Source organism: Rhododendron vialii, chromosome 12a (genome assembly GCF_030253575.1).
Source record: "Rhododendron vialii isolate Sample 1 chromosome 12a, ASM3025357v1".
NCBI classification, from domain to species: domain Eukaryota; kingdom Viridiplantae; phylum Streptophyta; class Magnoliopsida; order Ericales; family Ericaceae; genus Rhododendron; species Rhododendron vialii.
Genome location: NC_080568.1, coordinates 11676744 through 11699317, shown reverse-complemented (window position 1 = coordinate 11699317; position 22574 = coordinate 11676744). Strand labels below are relative to the sequence as shown.

The 22574-nt window shown below is 38.8% G+C and overlaps 2 protein-coding genes and 1 long non-coding RNA gene across 6 annotated transcripts; all 3 read right to left on the bottom strand.

Moving 5' to 3' along the window:
* Nucleotides 1-1155: 1155 nt before the first annotated feature.
* On the bottom strand, nucleotides 1156-9998 carry LOC131310793 (uncharacterized). The gene is made up of 8 exons (XM_058338001.1): nucleotides 8931-9998; nucleotides 8265-8394; nucleotides 5774-5938; nucleotides 3868-3963; nucleotides 3634-3764; nucleotides 2978-3050; nucleotides 2758-2895; nucleotides 1156-2058 (listed from the first exon to the last, which is right to left on the bottom strand). The coding sequence occupies exons 1-6, from the start codon at nucleotides 9011-9013 to the stop codon at nucleotides 3041-3043; spliced, it is 615 nt and encodes a 204-aa protein (XP_058193984.1). The 5' UTR covers nucleotides 9014-9998; the 3' UTR covers nucleotides 1156-2058; nucleotides 2758-2895; nucleotides 2978-3040.
* Nucleotides 9999-10023: 25 nt separating this feature from the next.
* Nucleotides 10024-11815, bottom strand: LOC131310795 (uncharacterized). Its single transcript, XR_009195303.1, has 3 exons — nucleotides 11264-11815; nucleotides 10370-10494; nucleotides 10024-10279 (listed from the first exon to the last, which is right to left on the bottom strand). It is a non-coding gene; the product is annotated as an uncharacterized LOC131310795 (long non-coding RNA).
* Nucleotides 11816-12725: 910 nt separating this feature from the next.
* On the bottom strand, nucleotides 12726-20780 carry LOC131310792 (protein COFACTOR ASSEMBLY OF COMPLEX C SUBUNIT B CCB4, chloroplastic-like). 4 transcript variants are annotated; one of them, XR_009195302.1, is made up of 9 exons: nucleotides 20638-20780; nucleotides 20366-20521; nucleotides 19064-19163; nucleotides 18879-18952; nucleotides 18234-18397; nucleotides 17731-17943; nucleotides 14762-16439; nucleotides 13171-13220; nucleotides 12726-13085 (listed from the first exon to the last, which is right to left on the bottom strand). XR_009195302.1 is itself a non-coding variant. In XM_058338000.1 (5 exons), exons 1-5 carry the CDS (start codon nucleotides 17734-17736, stop codon nucleotides 13032-13034), a joined length of 468 nt encoding a protein of 155 aa, XP_058193983.1. In that variant the 5' UTR covers nucleotides 17737-17781; the 3' UTR covers nucleotides 12726-13031. The 4 variants fall into 4 exon arrangements, 3 of the variants coding, with proteins under 3 accessions (XP_058193983.1, XP_058193982.1, XP_058193981.1); XM_058338000.1 differs by lacking the exons at nucleotides 18234-18397; nucleotides 18879-18952; nucleotides 19064-19163; nucleotides 20366-20521; nucleotides 20638-20780 and having other exon boundaries at nucleotides 14762-15035; nucleotides 16356-16439; nucleotides 17731-17781; XM_058337999.1 differs by lacking the exons at nucleotides 12726-13085; nucleotides 13171-13220; nucleotides 14762-16439; nucleotides 17731-17943 and having other exon boundaries at nucleotides 18234-18317.
* Between the last annotated feature and the right edge of the window lie 1794 nt (nucleotides 20781-22574).

Sequence of the window (22574 nt, the reverse complement as noted above, 5' to 3'; positions counted from 1 at the left end):
TTCCCATAATGCAAGTCACGAACCTATATTTTCTTGGAAGCGTTAAGTCCACAAAATATGAGGATGAATAATTTTAAGTGATCATTTGCAGTCAATAAGCTTGTCTAAAAATCAAGCAACAGAAGTAAGAAAAAACATGTACAACACATGAGTTTCAAGAAAGATTTCAATTCATACTCTCAAACATCCACACCCATTGAGTGTGAGCTTTAACTTCTCATAATCAGTTGTATTATTTCCTAATCCCTAAAGTACATGTGAGTAAGAGTCAACTAATTCGTAGTTAAATTCATGGACATAAAACAAGATCCACACGAACATATACCCAAGTATTTTTTTAGCTCTACCTGCTGCTTCTTTTAGGTAAGCAATTTAGCTCTAGTTTCTTGTATAGCCACTGGTGTTATTTCCTATGCCTAAAATAGAAGGGTGGTAGTGCATTGTCATCTTAGTCAAAGTGACAGTTCACAAACACAAAAGATGGGGGGGAAATTGTCCTGTAAACAAATCTACAAACTCAGATGATTGCATTGCACAAATACGCGTGCTCAGAACTATGGTTCGAATTTTAGACTTCATGGTCTAGTTGCATAAAATGTCTCCACAGTAATTAGCATTTGAAAAGCACAACTATCCATGTAGGTATAAATGCAATATCCGAATATAATCTCGGAGGGAGAGAGAGAGAGAGAGAGAGAGAGAGAGAGAGAGAGAGAGAGAGAGAGAGAGAGAGCCAAAGACATTAATCTCCCATAAGCTATAATAGGATCAGTTTGAGAACTACAAAATAACTTTTTGATATTAAGAATCGGGTAATGTGCTCAAATTTATGACAACTAAACTATTTTCACATACAAACACATAGTGAACCACAACGGTAAAATGCAACAAAAAGGAGAATAAAAGCAATCCTTAAGTGGAATCCATGTATATCTACAAATTAGTTGGTGCTCTGCACGATCATACTTTGCCATCTTTCCCAACAATAGAGCTGCTCTTTCAATCAAATTTAAGGCACTCAATTTTTTGCAGTAAACTATTAATACACAGAACTTAAAAGGGTGCGGCTAATGCCACAACCCCTTTGTTTAATGCCACGACAGATAAACTCACCTGACAAATATACCCCTCTCTCTCTTTCTCCGACTCCTCGTATTTTCTATAGCATCTACTCTGAATCTCTGACACATGGACAAACCCAATTGGCCACTTCCATCTCCTCCCCCACTGTGAAATCTTAAAAATGTCGACCCATCTCGAGATCCACCTCCTCCGTCCATCACTCCATGTCCATTTTCCTTCCATCTCCTCTCTTTTTATCTCTAGACTAGATACAAATCTCCTGCTTGCCGCATCATAGGTCAACTAGAAAGCAGCAGTGCAAATAACATTCTACTAAATTTTCTCTAAAATTGAGCCAAATTCTCTGTCGCCGAGAGTATGAAGATGTGAGTAAAACGAATCACATCACTTTGAACAAAATATACCCAACGTCCCAACCCATTTGTGACATCTTCCGCTGGATCATATGTCTCAAAATCGTGTTTATTCAACAAATCAAGCATGTGGTTCCATGTACATTAAATGCAAGAGCTTGAGTGATAGGTACTCCAGTTTTGCGTGATTCGAAGATCACTGCTGGCAAGATTTGGACTTTCTGCGAGAACATTCGGTCCAGATTTCAGATAGAGGAGTGGTCACAAAATAGATGAAAAGGAATGACTCGCATCCTCCCCTTTCACTTGGCCTCCAGTGAACGACAGAGCAAGGGGGAGAGATAGAAAGGTGTAGACGATAAAGAGGGGGAAAGTGGATCAGTCAAGGTCAGTGAAAACAGAGAGAGAAAGTGGTGAGAGAGAGGGGCTAAAAGGAAGATATGAATAGAACAAAACAAGGGTAATGTTGTCAGATTACTTGGGCGGTCGTGGCATTAAAGAAATCTATCGTGGCATTATCAGTCACCAACCCAAAAAGCAGTACAAACCTCCATGGCCTTTCCTTGAAGAAGTTTGCTAGGAAGAACACTAGAACAGCATACAAACTCAGGCATTGATTGATCTGCAGAGATTTCAAACATCTAATGAGAAGAATCCACATAATACCATACAGGATAGGCCTTTAGAAAATGCAACTTTCAAAAATGCTTATGAGGCATGAAAACCCTACTGTTATGCTTGGTTAGAATAGAAAGGTATTTTTTTTTAGTAACTAAGAGTAGCACTATTGCTACCGACGGGGTCGGTACCGATATCGTAGGGACGGCCGCGCCGGGCCGTCTCCAGCCACATACATACATACACGAAAAAGGGGTGCTCGGATCAAGCACCCTACACACCTCGGATGCCGTTGATTCCAGCGTGGGCCCCCTTGTTTTTTTTTTTTAGAATTTTTGGACGGCTCGGATCAGCCATCCGGTGGCCGGAGACGGCCCGGCGCGGCCGTCCCTACGATTTCGGTACTGACCCTGTTGGTACCAATATCATTTCCCATAACTAAAATGCTAATTCTGCAGCAGTAGAAGTACTGTACATTTGCAGTTCTAATAATGCCTAGAAAATTATTCCTCCAAGGAGCATATTATGGATACTTTCTGGTTTTCATTCCTACAATGACATTGCAAATTTAGACAACTGCATTTCCAGTAAGGCAGGCATAGTGGTGCAGGCTATACTCATTAAAAGATACAGTTTAAGTTCACTCCACCACATATGACAGATGCTTAAAGCAGAAAAATAGAAAACTTCGAGGAACCCTTACCTTCCTGTGATCATTTGGATGAATCCTGCTGGCTTCATCAGGATAAAGGTCTTTAAGACAATCATAACTATAATTGAAATTCTTACACCCATGGTCAAGTTCAGATTCTGGTGGTTCATCTCCTGCAGTAAGTACACACTACCAAGATTATGTTTTCTACCCTGCATTTCATTTCGCATTCGAGCGTATAAAACTTTGGACCACCAGACTTGCTCCTTACCATGAAGACCATTTAAGCAGTTTTCATCCATCTCTTCAACAGACTCATCCAGAAGGAATGGACTCACAAGAGCCTGAGCAGAGCAAACATAACAAAACGGAAACAAGATCGGATTAACAATCATAAAAATAGGGGGACATAAAATTATGGTATGCCAATATGGGACGTAAGCCACATAACTACGAAGCATCTACACTCCTACCTCTTGCCGGCCTGTACCCGTGTTGAACACTTTAGGGACACACGACAAGTGGGAACATGGATTGTCCCATGCATGTCCGCCAAGGGTACGGCAACCTCCGAGTGTGGGTGTTTCATAGTTAAAATAAATGTGAACATATTCCTCCAAATTCTACACAATTGTTGTTGCCCACGTGACCAATAACAAATGTAAAAGGAAATTCACGAAATGCGTTACTGATCCAGAAAGTTAGCATGTCATATTTGGACAAAATGGTACTTAAATCATCCATACGTCATGTATTTGAATCCACTAATTCCACCCATGGGGATTGAGTTGTCGAAGTTACTAAGTATGATCTAGCCATCTTCATACTTCCCAAGTTATTTAGCTTTTATGTCCGTACTACCCAATTTATTATACTAAGAGATCCCCTCTAGGTTCGGATACTTGAAAAAAGAGATGATTGTAATACCTGAGCACAAATTGAGTGGAAAATTTCTCCATGTTAGATTCCCCAAATAAATCACTTGCATCAGCCATCTTTAGTAGCACTCGTCTTACGATTTCACCAAGGTACATATCAGATATTGTCTTCTCAAATATCTGTTTCCATATAGTGCAGCAAAAAAAAAATATTTGAGATTCAGCTTGCACGATGTTTGAATAACTAATGCAACTTAATTAGGATACAAAAATATTAGTTCACCTGCTCACCAGAATTGATACTCGCAGCATCCATGTCCCTGTCAAACTGAGTTAAAGGAATACCAGTTGAAAATGCTCCCCACTCAATATTTATGATCTGAAATCAAGCACATCAATCAAAAAATAGGCTTGAACTAAAAAATTGGCTTGAACTAAAGCCCATGGTTATTAGTCCGGGTAGGAATATTACAAACAATGTTTTAAAAATCGCTAGGCGCTAGTCGGGCGGAAAAGGGAGCCTAGCGCCTAGGCGCCGACTAGTCGGCCTCCAGCACCTAGGCGGGGACCAATTGCCCAACTAGTCGACTGTCTAATCTAGGCATCAGACCACCGCCTAGCACCTAGGCGGGGACTAATCGGCCTAGGCGGCCGCCTTTTAGAACATTGATTACAAACCGTTCTTCCAGAACTTGAAATGCGACTTTGTAGCTTAGGTATAGCATTGACACATTCTACATCACATGCATTGGTTCCAGTTCCAAGAATGATGGCAACCATGAAATCATCATCCCAGTATCTTGCTCCCGCTCAGGTTCCCAGAGTATCATTGACGTAAGTTGTCCCAAAGTAATGGTAAATTCCTAATACAGTATTCAGCAGATCAGAAAATGATAAAAACTCGTTTTTAATTTCGATTGAAGGATCCTTCTACATGTGAAGCTAGATTTGACTATAACATACCAAGGCGGAAACCAGCATATCTACTCCTTGCCTTTCCATTGCTTCATTCAAACACACTACTAACATCTTTTCCATCCTATAAAAAGTTTTAAGTTCTCCAAAAGTTAAATGAGGAAGAGCTTACTTGAGGAAGATTTAAATAGTAAGAGTAAACGGACTATAATATAAGCGAAATGACTTCTGTTGTCTTCTTTTTTTTGGCTAATGTGTATTGCTTCAGAATCTTTTGAATTCTTGAAAAAACGCTTAGGTCCAATTTTTTGCACCATTTATGGTACAGGGTCCCAGAGAGAAGTAAAAGGATAACAATGCCGCCATGATGGCTTTGAAATGGCCATGCTATAGGAGTTATTTGAAATCCTTTTATTTACACGTGGTACCTACACAAATATACTAAACAAATACCTCTCTTCTACCTCAAATATACCTCCTGTCTAATTTGACAAGCTACCTATAGCTAAACAGCTAAACTTCTTATATAGTTGTATTTTCAGATAAACTGAACATTAATCACCTATTGGAAATCCACATTTCTCCAAACGAAGCCTAACTTCACATAGAAGGTCCACACACGCATGTAAACTGATAAAATCAGGTTTACTCCCATAGAGAAATTCTCCATGAACTCGGGTAAATCAAAATAAATCAATCATTACCCATATCGGTGCATTTCTTCTCCGTTGTTTCTAACAAATCCTTGTGCTTCTCTTGCTCCAAAAGATAGTTCCTTCAAGCTCTTGAAACCACTTTATACAGAGCCTAAGCCTTTTAATATAATCCATCATTTGGTCACATTTTCCCAATAGAATATAACAAAGGCTTGCTTTACTAAACACATGAAACAAAAAACAACCCTTCATCATTCTATCACTAAAATTAACTTGAAGCTCAAAACCCACTAACGCATACTTAAATGAAAAAGCTTCATGGTTCAATCAATGGAAAACAAACCCTTCGAGCTTGTTTGGTTAGGGATTGGGATTTTGGACTCAAAATTATTACCCTACTCCAACATCCACTCATTACCCATCTCCAACCTTACTTTCATTTTTATCTCTACCTCTCTCCAATCATTACCCCAATCATAACCCTATCTCCCTACCCTAATCATTACAAATTCAAATCCAAATCCAAATCCAAATCCAAAAACCTTCAACCGAACAAGCCCTTCATGATTCTATCAGTAAAATTGACTTGAATCTCAAAACCCTAATCTACGCAATTACCTTGAGATTGCATTTGTTCTTTGTTTTCATCTTCTCATTCAGTAATGCATCAACATCCATTTTGGCTTGCCTAATCAGTGGTTCCTTTATACCTTGTTGATGGAGGTGGGTTAGTGCAGGCCGAAACAGGTCCAAGGTACCCAAATCAAGCGAGAGAGTAAAGCTCTGCAAAATCAAAAGTAGAAATGTAGGGGTAAATGTGAAAGATGGGCAACCACAAACCACAAACCCATTTATATGTGAGGAAAACCAAATTCGGAGCTGGAATCGAAGGAGTGGATTTAGGGAAAACAATTGTTGATTTTGTTTGAGAGAGAGAATAAAACTGCATGTACATCAAATTTCAAATGGTGCGTTGATACTATATAATTACCGTACATAGCTTCCAAAATCCAAACTTACATCACCTGGACATTTGGGTTTTTGCTGAGCTTGTAAGCCCAAGAAAGTCCAGCAGACCCAGCGTCAATAACCACGACGTCAGTGTCAGTGTAGGTGATCATATCCGTCATGTACCTGCGGTCATTTCTCGCGACACGATCGACTCCTTAATTGGATCGAACTTGAACGACTTCAGATCGTAGGGCAGCGGTTGACATGGTGATGGAGAGGTGGTTGTTGTGTGCCTTGTTGGGTCGGACCAAGCCATGGAAGGAGGAGGATTGGGGTTCGAGGAAAGAGGTCTTGGGTTTGGAGAAGAGAGAGGAAAAGAGGGTTGTGTTCATGGTCGCCATTGATGATGACGATGAATGGTGATGAAGAATTGTTGTTGATTTTGAGAGACACAGACCCTAAATCGCGTGGGTACAGTAAAATGGCCACGCAATTTTAGCGAAAAACCTTCAAGCCCAACACCACTACAGGACAAAATAGTATACAAAAAATGGGACACAAAGGGAAAACCCGTTAAAAGTAATTCGTAAATAACCTAAATAGTGTCTATGGCCCACCACTTTTAAGCGTGAAATTACTAAAATGCCCAAAACCAACAAGGAGTAGCTCAAGCCCCTAATGGCCGAAGTCAGGGGCATTTTCATCCAGAAATGGCAAAATGTAAGCCACACTTTTGTGCAAGCTTCCTTTATAGGTGCTTGTGGAAATCAAGTCTACCCGTTGCTATCGTTTGCTACCAAGAGTGTTAAAGTCATCTTTTGTGCCAAAGTTGGCACTAACTTTGGCTATGCCGAGCTTTGCCAAATTTCCCACATCATCAAGCCAACTGATCTCTCTTGGGAAAAAAAATGGTTTTCATCCAATGGTCGAGATTTGAGATTGTCCCAAAATGGTAGCCAACGGATGAAACAGCATTTCTTTCTTCTTCTTTTTTTTAACTTGTTGACTCTATAGCAAGCCCAAAAATGATTTCAACAAAGTCATTTTAGCTCCAACAGGTAGTGGCTCAACCCTCCTATGGTACCGAAAACCTAAACGAACTTCGTACTAGATATTCACAATGGGTGTGGGTTGCATACAATTCCGCTTGGACCACATCATAGTTGTCACGGGCGAAAAGCGCACCGAGGCGCAAAGTCTTGTTGGGCCTGAGGCGAGAGGCACAAGGCGAGGCGCACGCCTTTCTGAAGCGAGGCGCACCAATGCGGGAAAAAATAGGAAAAATAGCACACACTAATATTTCAAGTAATAAGCACTAAGCCAATGAGTTTATCCAAAAATACATAAAAATATTCATGAAATGTCTTTTAGCCACCGATCTCGCATAGAGAAAAACTAAAACATCAAAATCAATAAAAGACAAGCATCCAAGTACTTTTCCTAGTTGCACTTCAATCATCCTAAGGAGTCAGGAGACTCAGGACAGGAGAGAGACAAGAGAGTTGAAGTCTTGAAGAGATCGTCGACAGCAGCAGCAGAGATCGACGACACAGCAGCAGCAGAGATCGACGAGCAGCGGCAGCAGACAGAGATCGAGTGAGAGAGGCATCGGCTGAGACCCCTTTTGTGTTTTTTTGTTTCAAATCTAACAGCGAGGGTAAGATCTTTAAAATCCTAGGGCTAAGATCAAATTTTAAAAGAAGCGCGCTTTTCTTGCGCCTCTCGCCTTGTCGCCTTTCCTCGCCTTTTGCGCCTACCGTGTGCTTTATTGAAGTCGCTGCGCCTGGGCTACCTCAAGGTGCAAGAGGTGCGTTGGGCCTCCCCTGGCACCTAGGCACGATTTTGACAACTATGGACCACATCCATTGTTGGTCTGAACTCTGAAGGACATTTCTCGGTATATACTTAAGATATCCTGAAACTTTCCATGAGAGAATACATAATCTCACCAAAGTCTAGTGGTGGCTAGAATATCAATACGTCTTACAAAGTATTGGATATCCCGTGTTTCGTGAAACTTAGTGTCCAACAAAGATGTAATCCTCACACATTGTTACAGTCAAAAAATAAAAAAACGTTTCAATGGAAAGCCAATCATATTAATAAAGCCAATTGAACAGGAACCAAAAGCATAATTGATGGAAGAAGATATATATACCTGAGCTTCTAGTTTATTTGGAATGGCCTCAAAGGCAAGCAAATCTGGACCTGCTTCCACAAGAACTTGCAATCTTCGGCGATGAAAATCCTTCAGCTTATCCAAATCCACAATTTGTCCATAACATCCACTACATCCATAAACACAAAATCATTACTTAGAGCCAACTATCTGTTGCCGTCATACCAATACCGCACTTGTTTCAATGCACCCGTAGCAACATGATGTGATGGAAGTCACAAAGTGCAAAATTTTGGAGACATTATCATGCATCTAGATCTGCATTGGGCCAGATCCTCAGTCCCTAAGAATGTCGATTACTACTATTGTCACTTCTCAATTTCTAGGGTTCAAATCTCATTCGATTATCTATTACTCGCACAAATGTTTGAACACAATTTTGAAATTTGTAAACTTTTCAAATAAAGCCTCAAAAGCCCACTTTTGAGCTAAACAAACTCATCGATGTGATTCAGCACGGACATCTTTATTTGTGGAGGCATTCAAGGATATTAATTCAACCAGAAGCAACTCAAACAGGGAAGACTATTTTTTATTTTCTTTTGGATTAAAGAGAACGTCATCGATATAAAAACACATTACACTAAACACACTGTTTCTAATTCATGGGATGGGAAGCAATGGGCCTTGAAACCAGGAACACACCCAGTCGATGGACCACCTCCACCACCAATAAATACACAACTACACGCATAAATCACTCTCTGCACAAGAAGCATCACAGACATTAAACTATTATAGCAACTAATTGGGTAAAAGTTCTTTACCAAAATACACCAAGATCAGTCCCTAAAGACACAAATAGAGCAGAGCAATTTGACCAGCACAAGTACAGATCCACAACGTAACAAACTCATCAAAAGGATCATAACAGACTTGGTAAATTGCATGATCGGTTCCTTGGTGCTCTACTTGGGCAGCAATTATCTCATCACCTCCATCAGTAATGACATAGAAATCACGACGATTACTATTTGGATAACTTGCATGGTCTTTATAAAACCAACGGATAAAGGGAGCATGCACCAAAAGAACACAGGGATAAAACACAAAACAAAATAACTCTCTGGAGTTATTAGTCTGAATATATTGACTATTGAATTTACAAATAAATCCAAGCACAAATAGTGAATATTATCAGATATATAAATTATGTACGGGGAGAATGCTACATTCCTAGGGGTAAACTAATGAAAGGGAAGGTCTAATGCATAATTATTTTATTTCTACAGTGCATTCATAAATCTACTTCTACATTTCTCATTAGTAACAGATTTTGTCAATAAAAGAATCAACATACAAAGCTAACCACAACAATAGCACTTGTTGGGAGCCATATATTACTGATCCATTTTATTTTTTAGGGGGGGGGTGGTAAGCATCTATAAAATTCTTCATTTTTTTAGTAACAAAAAGCATACCTTGGCGTATATATGAGGGACGAAATATACAAGGAATGGTCAATACCATGCACAGAGAAAGCTCAGGAAAACCAGCAAAAAAACTAATAAATACACCCTCAATGGAAAATAGATATTGGAAGGGAAAACACTACAAACAGGTCTATAAGCCAAGGGGGGGACTATTCAGAATTCTTCACAAAATAACACACAATCAATGAAAACTATATTACTGGCCCCAAAGTCACAACAACTTCCTAAATTTCATATTTCATAACTCTTAAAACTCCACCACAATGCATGCATAAAGGAAATCTGGGAAATCTGGTATGGTAAGCTTACAAACTAAGTAAACGCCACAAACAAAACAAATCGACGAAACTCTCTCTTTCTCTGTGTGTGTGTGTATGCATATAGATATATATAAAGATTTTTTTGTAAACATATATCGAAGAGAGAACTATAGCCTCTGTCGAGGTTGAAAACCAACGATCTACAGCATACAACAACCAGTACAAGAGATGCCTAAATACTTATCGGAGGGAGAACTATACCCTCCGTCGAGGTCGGATAGCAACGATCTACAGTGTACAACTGCAACAACCAACACAAGAGATGCCTAAATATAAACCAATCATACGGAAGAACCGAGAAAGAGAAGTTAGGAGAAGAGATCGGGAAAACCTGCCGAAGAAAGAGCATAAACCCTTGAGATTTCAGCCGGCAGAGGTCCCAATCGCGAAGAAACGGAGCTCTAGAAACATCTGTTTTCCTTTTTTAAGCGTGTGTAAGAAATAGCGGTGCACAACCTGCATGGGGAACCGTGCACAATGCTATCATGATGACGTAAGCACAGTGCTGGAGTTGGAAAGACGAAATTACCCTGAGAGTTATAAGGAGAGCCCGGCCATTTGAGGGGCTCAATTGGAAAATTCAGCCAAAAAAAAGGCAAGCCATTCAAATGGCTTCAAGGCTCTTTTACTTAATAGGATAGATAATGACATCCACAGAACAACCACCAAATTATGCCACAAGCTAAAATGCTAATGCCAAGTTGAGCTATGGGACTAGCAAGATTAACACAGCCAAGGTGTCAAAGACAAGCATTCTAATATTGATTCTATAGCTTACTGTAGACTCGTAAAAGAAAACATTTTCCCCGCACCAGTTGGTTTCAAACTAAGAATAGGAAAGGCAAAATAGAAAGCCTATTTGAAACCAACACCACCAACAGGAACAAACTTGAAAGGACAATCAAGAAATCAAGTTTTTTCCACCCTCCAGAGTTGAATCCAGTAACTTTTAGTTAATATTTATCTTACAGAAATAATCTCAAAGGCAATGTCGTCCTTTTAAAGATTAAATCTTGAAAAAATTGATTAGCTTCGGGAGGACAGGAGTGGGGGGGAGGGAACTCCATGAGAAATACAGTAAAATATACCTGCCAAAAATTTACCATAGAATCAACAACATAAGATCGGCCCGGTTCCAAAATTCTGCAAAATTATCAGGAATATTAGAGAAGAACAAATTACAAAAAAAAGATACATCTAAGTTTGCTTTTGAAGTTTCACGTACCTCTATAGACCTATAGTTCTCAGCTCATTTAGGTCATTTATCGGAGGAACCCATTCTCTGTAAATCGATTCCGAAGGGTAGGAGATAGTTCCTTCTTCCCATAATCACCACCAGGATTCATTATTGCAAGAATCATAAAGTCAGGATGAGCCGTTATTTTCTCAAGATCAAGACCTCCTTTCTCAGCCAAAGAACTGCAGAAAAAAATAAAACAGAAATTTTCAAAAAATCCTCCAAACCATCTTCCAAACCAAACAGACCGGAAGAGAACAAGTAGATTGTCATTGCTCAATGGAAGTTACATTAAACAACCTGGACTGCCGTGAAACAAACAGAAATGGACTGGGTGAAAAGTACACACACCACTTACCTCAAGGAGAACAAGCAAGTGGTGAACATGTGCCGAAAAACGGGCAAAGAATATGCAAAAAGCACCAGAAAACAATCTGTTTTGCAAATACTAACATTTGGGGGAAACCTAATACATGTGAAGTGTAGAAGACAAATCAAAAAAGAAGCTAATAGGCACATAGATGTGAAATCTTGAGTCGATTGTCCGCACACTGGAACCCCGTAAAGGGACATTCTTAAAATCTTCAAACACAAACAAAATTTCTTCCCATCATTGAAGTAGTTTGACATCTTAAAATGAAATCATCATAAATTCTTGTACATGTCCTCTGCACATTTACCTTATAATTATTCCCAAACTCATAAGATGTATACGAAGGAATGAGATGGTAATTCATCCGAAACTGACTGAAATGGCAATAGATAGTTGAAGGTCCAAAAATGAAAGTAAATTAACATGTAAAATGTAAAATGTAATGCAAGTATTCCAGAGATATACAATTGTAAATACTTCATGTTGTAAGTCAAGGCAATCATTAAAAGCAGAGAACTAACAAACACCACATTGTCAAGTTACATAGGAAATACCATATACTAGTAACTTGGATTAGCAAAGGAACGGGTGCTAATCAAGCAGATATGAAATTGATAGCAAAGCATATCAAGAAACCAAATCTCCAGGGAACATTACCAACCAATTTCCTTTCTGGCTCCAAGACACTATTTAATCTTTCGAGCACACTATCATCTGCCAAAGAAATTTCATCCACAGCAATAGGCCACCATTCTTCATTGCATGTACAAGTGGTCCATCTTGCCACATAAAAATGGTTTGCCACTTCAGACACAGCTGAGATAGATGCAGATTCAGTGTTTCAATTGAATCAAGAACTTCTAGAGTAACATCAAGATGGGATACCAGTTCTCTCTGTAACTATTTATGACTATATTCAGCTGATCGATAGTTGTAGAAGCTTCAGCGATATTTGCAGATATTTTCTGTAGGAACATATGAAAAATCACAAGTAACAAAGTGCTAGATAAAAGAAACATACAGCAGTGCCAGGAAAGTAGACAAAAAACCTTCGACAACATTAATTGCTCACATAGATTTTTAAACTCCGAAGCAAATCTTGATCTCTCTTGTACAGGAAAAAAAAAACCTGTTTAATAGTCAATTACAGATATTTATCATACGCTTTCAAGCAACAATAATAGAAACAAATACATAGCAAGAAGTGAGGAAGCCCAAAATTAGATTAAAAGGCCACAAACCCCAAGAAAATCAGATGTCTTTGTGTATTGATGGCAGTTCAAAATATGTAATGTGGAACCTAACACGATGCTAAGTAACTGGCAGATAGTTGTCTTCCTGCCCACCATTTCACCAACAAGGAGGACAGGTTCACGCATCTTGTTACACCGTTCGATAAGAAAGTATAGCCTTCACATACTTTAAATCCAGGCAATGCTACAAACAGGAAAAAAGTGGAAAAACTCATAAGGTGAAGCACAGAAATCAGCACAATAAGCAAAATTGTGAGACAGATTCATACTTTCCCGAGCCATAGCGTACGCTTAAGATCTTGTCTCTTCCTACTGGATCCTGAATTACAGAATGAGCACTATTCAACCAAACTGAACATGGAGATCTTCAAATGAGGTATATGTACTACATGCAATTTCCGAAGCACCTGACCAATAAACCACAATCTACCTCGAAAGCAACGTCTACATACTTTAATTAAATCAATCAACAAACCAAAATTAAGCATTGGTGGTTCGTGTTATACTAGACATTTAAGAAAGGTGCTACAAAGAGTGGGATTTATGCCCCTTCTCTTTCTGAGAAGTGTTAACACAATTACCAATATAGACCTAGAAAGCAGCATAGAGTTCATCCCCATAATCGACCAATCAGATCACTTGCACCAGCCTTGGATTCAAGAAGATCGGCCATAAGATCGAAGAAAGGAATGAATGGGGGCAGCAAGATACTCTCGATACGCTACTCTACATATTGAGAAAGTGGAATAGAATAAGAAAGGCCATAGTACCGTACGCCCACAACAAGAAGAATAAATAGGTCGATTTAAAAACGTTCAGGGAGGCTCACAGGGCTAGAACCATTAATCAATCACAGACAACAAAGAAGACATGGACTAAGAAAGAAGTGGACTCAGAAAAGCTTGTCAAATTGGATGCAAAATAGATCATAAACACTTGGACACAACATCCATTTAGCGATCAATCAAATAAAATAACAGAAGAGATGCATGAGGACAACTCAAGATCTACAGTTACAAGGGCAAAGTAAAAGAATCAGCTTTAGGAGGATACTGGGCACCGTTTCTTTTCATAAACATGCACCATAATGTTATCAGAAAGGAAATTTTTCACGTTAATTTAGCATATCACAATATGTGGCTAGCTGGATCCAATTACCTAATGCATCAAGAATACATGTTTCAAAGATGTTTTACAGCTACAATATTTTACATGCCTACTTTAAGACTACAAAGTTATAGCCAACTAGACGTGGCATTTCCAACCCAACCCGTCACCTCGACCAAACCCACACGTAGATGCATTGGTTATGAAATGTCAACGGGCTAAAAAAATTGAACTTACCCGTCAGTCAACCCGTGAACAAGTTATTCCATTAGAAATCACGTAGCACATTCATGCAAGAAAGACCTTATCACTTTTATTACAAGACTCGAAATTGTAACTTAAATGACTTTACATCCTTTCTGTAGCCGCTTTATGTGGCAATAAAATCCAATCGTACTTCAGAAGTAAATTGGCCAAACCTAATTATTTGACGCACAACCCACATACGAGATAACCTAAAAGGCTTGATAGGGTTTCTAGACTGGACCCCACAAAATCCTCAGCCAAGTTGGGTAAGTTTACCACGTAAACAATTTCGATCCACCCAATCCTCCAAACCCACCAGTCCACCACATATACACACACGTTGACCAATTGCTCTTCTAAATAAATTCATTAAAATATGTGAAAAATACATGTAGGTATGTGTATCATACAATAAGAAAAACCCAAGAGTTGCTTAAACCTTATTAGATTAAGGAGAGATGAGAAAAGAAATTAAAGAAATATGAACATATTAAAAAAATTGGCCACCTGTCATAAAATTTTCCATGCAACTCCACCAAAAGATCAGTTTCTTGTGTTTTAACCAACACAACTTCTGGGTCAGTCGACCCATTAGCACAACCAATATAAGAATTAACAGAAAGAGTTTGGTTGGTATCCTTATCGTCATTTGTGCCAAATGCAATTGAGAATGGCTAGTAAGGGCCCGCCCTTCAATCTCTAGCATCATCCTCTCTAAGAGCTGTTCATCAGTTCTTTTATTGCTAGTTATATCTAACACCAACTTTGTCACTTCCAGTGCCTGCCACATTAAATCACAGATACTTTCAAATAGAATCAAGAATTCTACATCAATTTCCACACAAGATGAATGCAGTAACCAAGAAGTCAGATCACTAAGTCAATGTGAATCATTTACACAAGCAACAGACCCAAACAATATGAAGTAGTTGGTGTATGTCATGCACATAATGCTACAGCATATCGACTAAGCATTCTATACATGATAGGTATGGCGGGCCAGAATCAATTATCTTTGTTTTATTATGGATAAAATAGACTTAGATGAAATGTTCTGACCTTGCCCAATTCAAGTAAAGTACATGGAGGGCAAAGTTTCAGTAGAGTGATTCCTTCCCTTGTCATAGATCGCGTCATCAAGCAGAGTTTAGGAAGAAGGGGTGTTACTATTGTTTATGTGTATATTTCCTTCAGTCTCTTTGTCACCTGGGCCTGGGGGATAATGAATGAATCAAAACTAGCAGGAATTCATATCCAGGTGCATAACTGTATCTATGACTAGTTTCCTGATAATAAGACACCTCCCACAAGGACAGAATCCAGATGAAGAATTATAAGCACCTTCACTCTTAAACCGAAGCTAGACCCATATTTGGTTACAGGTGAATGTAAGGTCAAACAGATACCTATCTAGTACTCAATGAGGGCCGCTGCTACAGCACAATTTGGTATTATATATGATTCTTAACATACAATTGCTCAAGCAAACACAGAGAAAAAAAAAAAAAAAAATCAATAATGAGTAAACCAACTCGAAGAGAATAAAATAAATACAGCACAACGTAGCCAGTTGTATGAACCTGTGAACTGAACAACAAATGTTTATTCACATCGAACCCTAAACATGCTATATCAGCATCTGCCTTTCACCTATGACACCCTCAATATTATCATATTTTCTCTAAATGCTTAATATGAGACATGTGCAGAAAATAAAGAGGCCAAAGATTATCTCTTTCATTTGAAACGCATAGGCCAATGCACAAGGATATACCGTGTTTTCCATAAAAGGATAACAAATTAAACACCACAATGATTATCCCGTAACCAAACATGCCATATTGTGTACAACCAAAAATAGAGAGGATTAGGAGAGACCTGGACGAACGACAGTCTGGATAAAACGAAGAGAGAAGAGGGCTGTTGTCGGAGACAACAACAAAGCTTCAAGAGCTTGTTGTAATCGTCTGAAACATTTGGAACATCAAAAGGAAAAGAAGATGTAGGTGAAGACAGAGACATAATTGTGCTGTGAAACCTGCACAAAGATGCTAGAGTAGACAACCACAGAAAGCCAAAATTTCTAATGCCAAGGTCTTACCTGGTCAGAAGTCGTAAATCCCCTAATCGCATCTCCACCAATAATTGCAATTCCTTTGTCTCCAAGCAGTTGCAAGATGACGGCCTACCATGTTAACACTCGTATCAGCAGTCTTGAAGAAGCTTGAATTAGCATACATACGAAAGAATACTGACAAAGGACAACAAAAGAAAGAAACAAACATAAAACATCACTCTGAAAAAACAAACACAGAGAATGCCAGTAAATGAGCTTGATTAACTACTTCCCACAAATATCAATCAGCAAAATGCCAGAGGGCTACGGGAGACAAGTTCTAAGGTTTGCAAAAATGTGCAGACGACACCAACAGCAACAAAAAGCTACAGACAATATTGCACAAGACTGGAGCAGGGCAAAGAAAGAGTTCACTTGCACTCGTTCTACTACTCCCAAGTGAAAAACAGCAACCATGACACCATAAACCTATCAAAAGTTGTGTGACCACAAGAACATGACAAACTTCTGTTCAAGCTTCCACTCAATTTATCTAACAAAACACTATCAACCTCATAGCCTAATTATGCTATTTCTAAGGTCATTTTTTGTTCAATTCTTCTGGACCAATTTTATTTAAATCGAAATCACACAGCCTACAACCAGAAAGCAACCAAAAACAAAATCTAGTCCTGCCGCAGTATCACAGAAAAAATCCAATATCTAATAAAATAAAATAAAAACACTTAGCCAGCCAAAATCTTGCATAGTAAAAGGAGTTTTTTCCATGTATAGTTTCATCTTTTATCCCAGAATATCCATGTCTACATTGACAAATCTTGTTGCTTACCACCAGGTGGTTAAGGTTCTCTTGTCGTATGATCGTATGAATCTACTACCAAAGCTCTCATGCTTCACAAAGGGCTCCAGGATTACTGACAGGCTGCAGAAATCTTTTCTTATAATTTCATACCAATATTTAATGGTGAAAGTTGCTCAAAGTTAACAACAAACCTTCCTTCAACAATCATAGCTGTCATCATCTATACAGTCACTACACCTGGTGCAGCTCTTTTGTTAAGTGACCTGATCTTCTCTCCAACAGTGAACTGATGTCCTTGATAAGAAATTATTAACCTTTCCACTTAGGTTTCTTACCCGTTTGAACATTTATTAGTCTTAGGTTGACATGGTTTTAATGTTATTGGTTTCTGGAAGACGGCCAAAACAGCTGGCTATATCACAGAAAGGCATCTATCGCTCAACCAGGTAAACAGCATCCTGTTTACTGAATCTTAGAACTCTTAAAAACAGCAATATTTTGGCATGATGAAATAGAACTTCAACAAATCTAATAAACATAATCAACAAGTTTTTAAACATGGATAAAGCTTATTCATTGAATATAAAGTCTGATTACCTGCATATTAGGAGGCAGAAATGGTAGTTCTGACTTCCCAGGATAAAGAGAGAGATTTGCCAAGTAGCTCTCTAAATTGCAGGAAATATAGATTTGTGGAGATAATCTTTTCAAGGTCATAGGTTTAAAATGGAAACATATCAAAATTAGGAGGAAATGAAACAGATAAGCAGTTGGTCCATATCATCTTATGTGACCCCGAATTTAGAGCATCTCCAATCTAACACCCTCCAAATCTCTATTTGAGAGGATCAAATTAATCTATTTTATTTGAAAAGTAGATTTAGAGGATTATACTATTTATCTCAACTCCAACCCAACACTCTATTTCTCAACTCCAACACATATTTGGAGGAGATCCTCTATTTTTTCCTTCATCCTCTATATTTAGAGGATCAAAGTTCATCCTCCCAAATGGAGAAGAGTTTTAGAGGATGGGTTGAAGAATATTTTTCCTCCAAAATGAAGAAATGAAGTATGGATTGGAGATGCTCTTAGAACACTTTGGTAGAGTGCACCTCGCATTAAGGTACTGGCATCGATAGGCACTGCTTCCCTGTCGTTAGCAGAGGATGATGCAGCAACCCCTGTTTGAAGGATAAGTTTGCTATCATAAACAATAACTAGATATCTGCAGCAAGTCGCACCTGATAGGGATTCCCAAATCCTGGGAAAAGGTACAAAGATCATCAAAAAGCAGCCTGTCAAGGACACCTAAGAAACTTCTCCTGCTGAGTATAAAATTCACTGTTATAGTAATAAGCTAATCTTAATAATTCATGAGATCTCAATTACTACTATCCAATGCATATTTGCATTGCTACAGTTGTCTTTCATAACCTTGGCGAAAAGTTAAATCCATCGGCAGAAAACATCACAGAAATCTAGGTAGTAGGTTCAGAAGGGTAAGTGCGTGTGATATGTGTTCGAGTCCTAAAACAGATGTTGACGGTTGGATCCTCTATTTTTCTTATGATAATTAAAGAACCTCATCAGTTAGAAAAGAAACATTTCTAGCTTTTCACATGGACAAGAATACAGCTATGTTTTTTGTGTTCAAACTAGTATGTTACTTTCCTATAGTGATACGAAGATTCACCCAAACTAAACAAGATGGACAGAGTGCACGAGTTACAGAAGCTTCATACCATATTAACTCAGAAATTACAAAATCTGGAAGTTGGGGATTTAGCCTCAGACACTCCACGCCTTGAGGACTTACCTGCAGCCAAAATTTTAAAATTCGAAGTGTTTTCTAAGATTGAATTGGTGAAAATTCAACCAAGGGAGGAAGCCAATTAAATTGGGAAGGAAAAGAATGTGGAGTTCTCACCGCTACTATAGTTTTTGGCCGGATTGACAGCCATACCAGTCCTGCTAGAATATTCGTTACTGCCAAACCAAGTGTCAATAGATCTGCTCTAGATTGTGAACTGCTTGAAGAAAAGGTTTTACATAAGTATTGAGTTTTCAACAGGAAAGCAATTAAGATGATGGCTATTTAAACATACTTCGTAAAAATAGGAAAGCAATTATGACAGCAGCTATTTAAACATGCTTGTGAAAAAAAGAAAGCAATAATGTGGCGGCTACTAATTAAAACTAAGACATCTCTAACAAATTACAACTTGCAGGAAGGAAACCACTAACCAGGTTTACCAATCTCTCACTCTTAAAACTAAAATAAAACAAACTCAACTAAACTCGGCAATATTATAAAAACTGGACTACCAATTGCATAGCATACCGAAATGATATGTGCAACTTAACAGGGGATATCAGAAACTCAGGACAAAATGTTGATACTCCATCAACTCAGACCTTTCGACGGACAATTAATCCCTTCCCTAGGGATGCAATCCCTCTTAGTTTGTTGCCTGTTAATCAGTAACGACGCTTGACACTGCAGTCTAGAGCTCCTATTGTTTCTTCATTCTCTGTCATGTTCTCTACACTAGAAATAGATATAATCTAACTCGACGATTAGTGCCGTAGGATTTCACAATAGATGGGAATCTGCCATAGCAAAAAGGTTATCTTCCCTAACCCCCAATAATGTCCCTTTTAAAATGCTTGTCAGCCAGTATCCTTTTGCTTTAGCAAATTCCCCGAAGTTTCATAGCAACTCTTATTTTGCCCCCATCAAGTAAATTCGAAATAGACATCATGTTTATATCAGTGAATTTACCTTCAACGTCATATTCAATATCCTGAGATTATCTTGCTTCACTCTCCTATAATGTTTTGCTCGTCTACCAAACGAAGACCTCAGACAGAGAACCTTAGATTAATATGTGGAGCACATAGCAAAAGTTGTGGAAAGTGGAAACTTTATTCAACCTAAAATCAATTGGCAATGAGTGGAGAGTCCCTCGTGATATAAAGTGATCTCTCATTTCATACCCATGAGCAGAGAGGCCGTTAACTTTTCCAAGGCTCTAGCAATAACCTTAAACGACACGGTGCGAGGGTATTTGAATATATCCAACTAAATTGAAACTTCCAAAGAAAGTTTTATCACATCCATAAGAACAATCAGAATTCCGCATCCCATTCACTATTTTCTCATCCGTGTGTAGCTTTTAGTATAGTACCCAATTAGCAAGTAAGAAGAAGCAGAGGTTAATACTTTTACCTACTGGCATCGGCAACAGGAGCTACGCCCGAAATGCCGCGATTGACGAGAACAGCCAACAGAGAGACGGCGCCGACGTAGATTGGCAAGCTCCGCACGGCATCGTCGTTTCTTGATACCCAGTCTGCCACCCATTCCCTTCTCGGCTTCGATCCCCTATAACCTCGCTTTCATTGGTCCCAAGATACTCGGTGAGAGAGAGAGAGAGTAAAATCTATATAATGAAGATAGATAGAGATATAGATATAGTTGTGCGTGTATGCATCGTAAACCTGTAAGTTGGAAGAAACCCAAAGGAGGGCGGGAAGAAGGAGGGGAGACGAGGAGGAAGGGAAGGGGGTGGTGGTGGTTGTTTGGGGTTGAATATTCGGATGACGATTGGGCGAAGAAGAAAAAGATTTCCCGCTTCCATCGGACGCCCCCAACCACTAATCGTCGAGTTATTGTAGGTCTTCTGGCCGGAGTAGGAACTACAACGCACCGTCACCGTTACAACCCAGGCATCCGCGCCCCTCGCAACGGCAACGCCGCCGACTCATACGGCGTCAATGGACAATGTGTCGGGCTAGGGTTCGAGCACGATTGTCGAAAGAACGAACGAACAGGCATCCGCTTCCATCGGACGCCCCCAACCGCTAATCGTCGAGTTATTGTAGGTGTTCTGGCCGGAGTAGGAACTACAACGCACCGTCACCGCTACAACCCAGGCATCCACGCCCCTGGCAACGGCACGCCGCCGACGCATACGGCGTCAATGAACAATGGTGTCGGGCTACGGTTCGAGCACGATTGTCGAATGAACATGTAGGAATTAGGAATGTAGGAACCCCCGGGACTGCGCGAGCGAGAGCGCGAGAGAGAGACCGGGGGGGGGGGGGGGGGGGGGGGGCGGAAGTTGCCGTTTTCTGAATTTGAAAGCGAGACCGGGGGGGGGGGGGGGGGGGTCTTTTTTTTTTTTTTCCATTTGTTTTCTTATCTCTCGTAGCATCTCCAACCTTGACTTATTTTAAGACTCAAATTAAAAAATGAAATAAAAACCACAAAAATCTATTTCCAATTTTTGACCCAAATCCTTTTCCATTTTGGGTTTTACCTATTTTTTTGCCCAAATCTGAGACAACTTTTGCCTTGATTCATTTCTCCAACGGCTAGTTAGAGAAAGAGAAAGAGGGAGATGTGTAAAATTTGGGTTTGATGATTGTAGATGTGTCTACCCAAAATGAATTTTTACCCAAAATTTGAATCAAATTTGAGAAAAAATATGGATAAAGGCCGGAGATGCTCTTACATAAGAAATAAGAAGAAAGGAACCTATTTTAAATGGATACCTCCGAACGAGGAAGCAGCTCCCCTCAAGTATTTATGTCCAATTTGGGCCTTTGTGGGCCTAGGACGGATCCATAATTTTAATTGAAATCGTTCATTCTGTAGAGTTCATTAAGTTTGTAGTTCATGAGAAAAATAACTTGATTAAATATTGTTAAGTACTCCTTCCGTCCCACTTTGTTCCGCCCGTTTTCTTTTTTGGACGTCCCAAAAAATTGTTTATATCTCACAATCTATAATATTTTATATATTCAATATGGATCTTATTTGATAGATCTCAATTTATTTTATTAAACAAAATTTTCAAAATCATAAAAAACATTATAGATTGTGAGATATACATTATAGATTGTGAGATATAGACAATTTTTTGGGATGTTCCAAAAAAGAAACAAGCGGAACAAAGTGGGACAGAGGGATTGAAACAGATTTGCACAAGAAAAAAAATAGAAATTTTCAAGTTTTGAATTATTTTTCTCATCCCATTTTTCTTGTTCCAATTTACCGGATGTCCCCGGAATCCCAAAGGAACGTTATTTGCGTTACACACTTTATTTGATTCTCTTCAAAAAAAATTATTGTTTCAATATCCGTATTTTTTCGTCTTTAGTGATTTTCGTCAAATTTTTTACTTATTTTATATTTTTTGGATGTATATAGCGTACCTCTATTCAAAAATTAAAAGAGTTTGTTAAAATGTTAAAAAAATTTAGTAAAGACGACAAAATACGCAAATCTATAGAACTTTTTTATGTCAAAATTCCCAACCAAACAAAGTGATTGTGTTTGTTTGTTCGTTATTCCTTTTGCCTTTTTTGTGTCTATTATGTATATCTTTCAATCTATAGACTTTGTATTATAAAACAAATTGAAATATACTCTA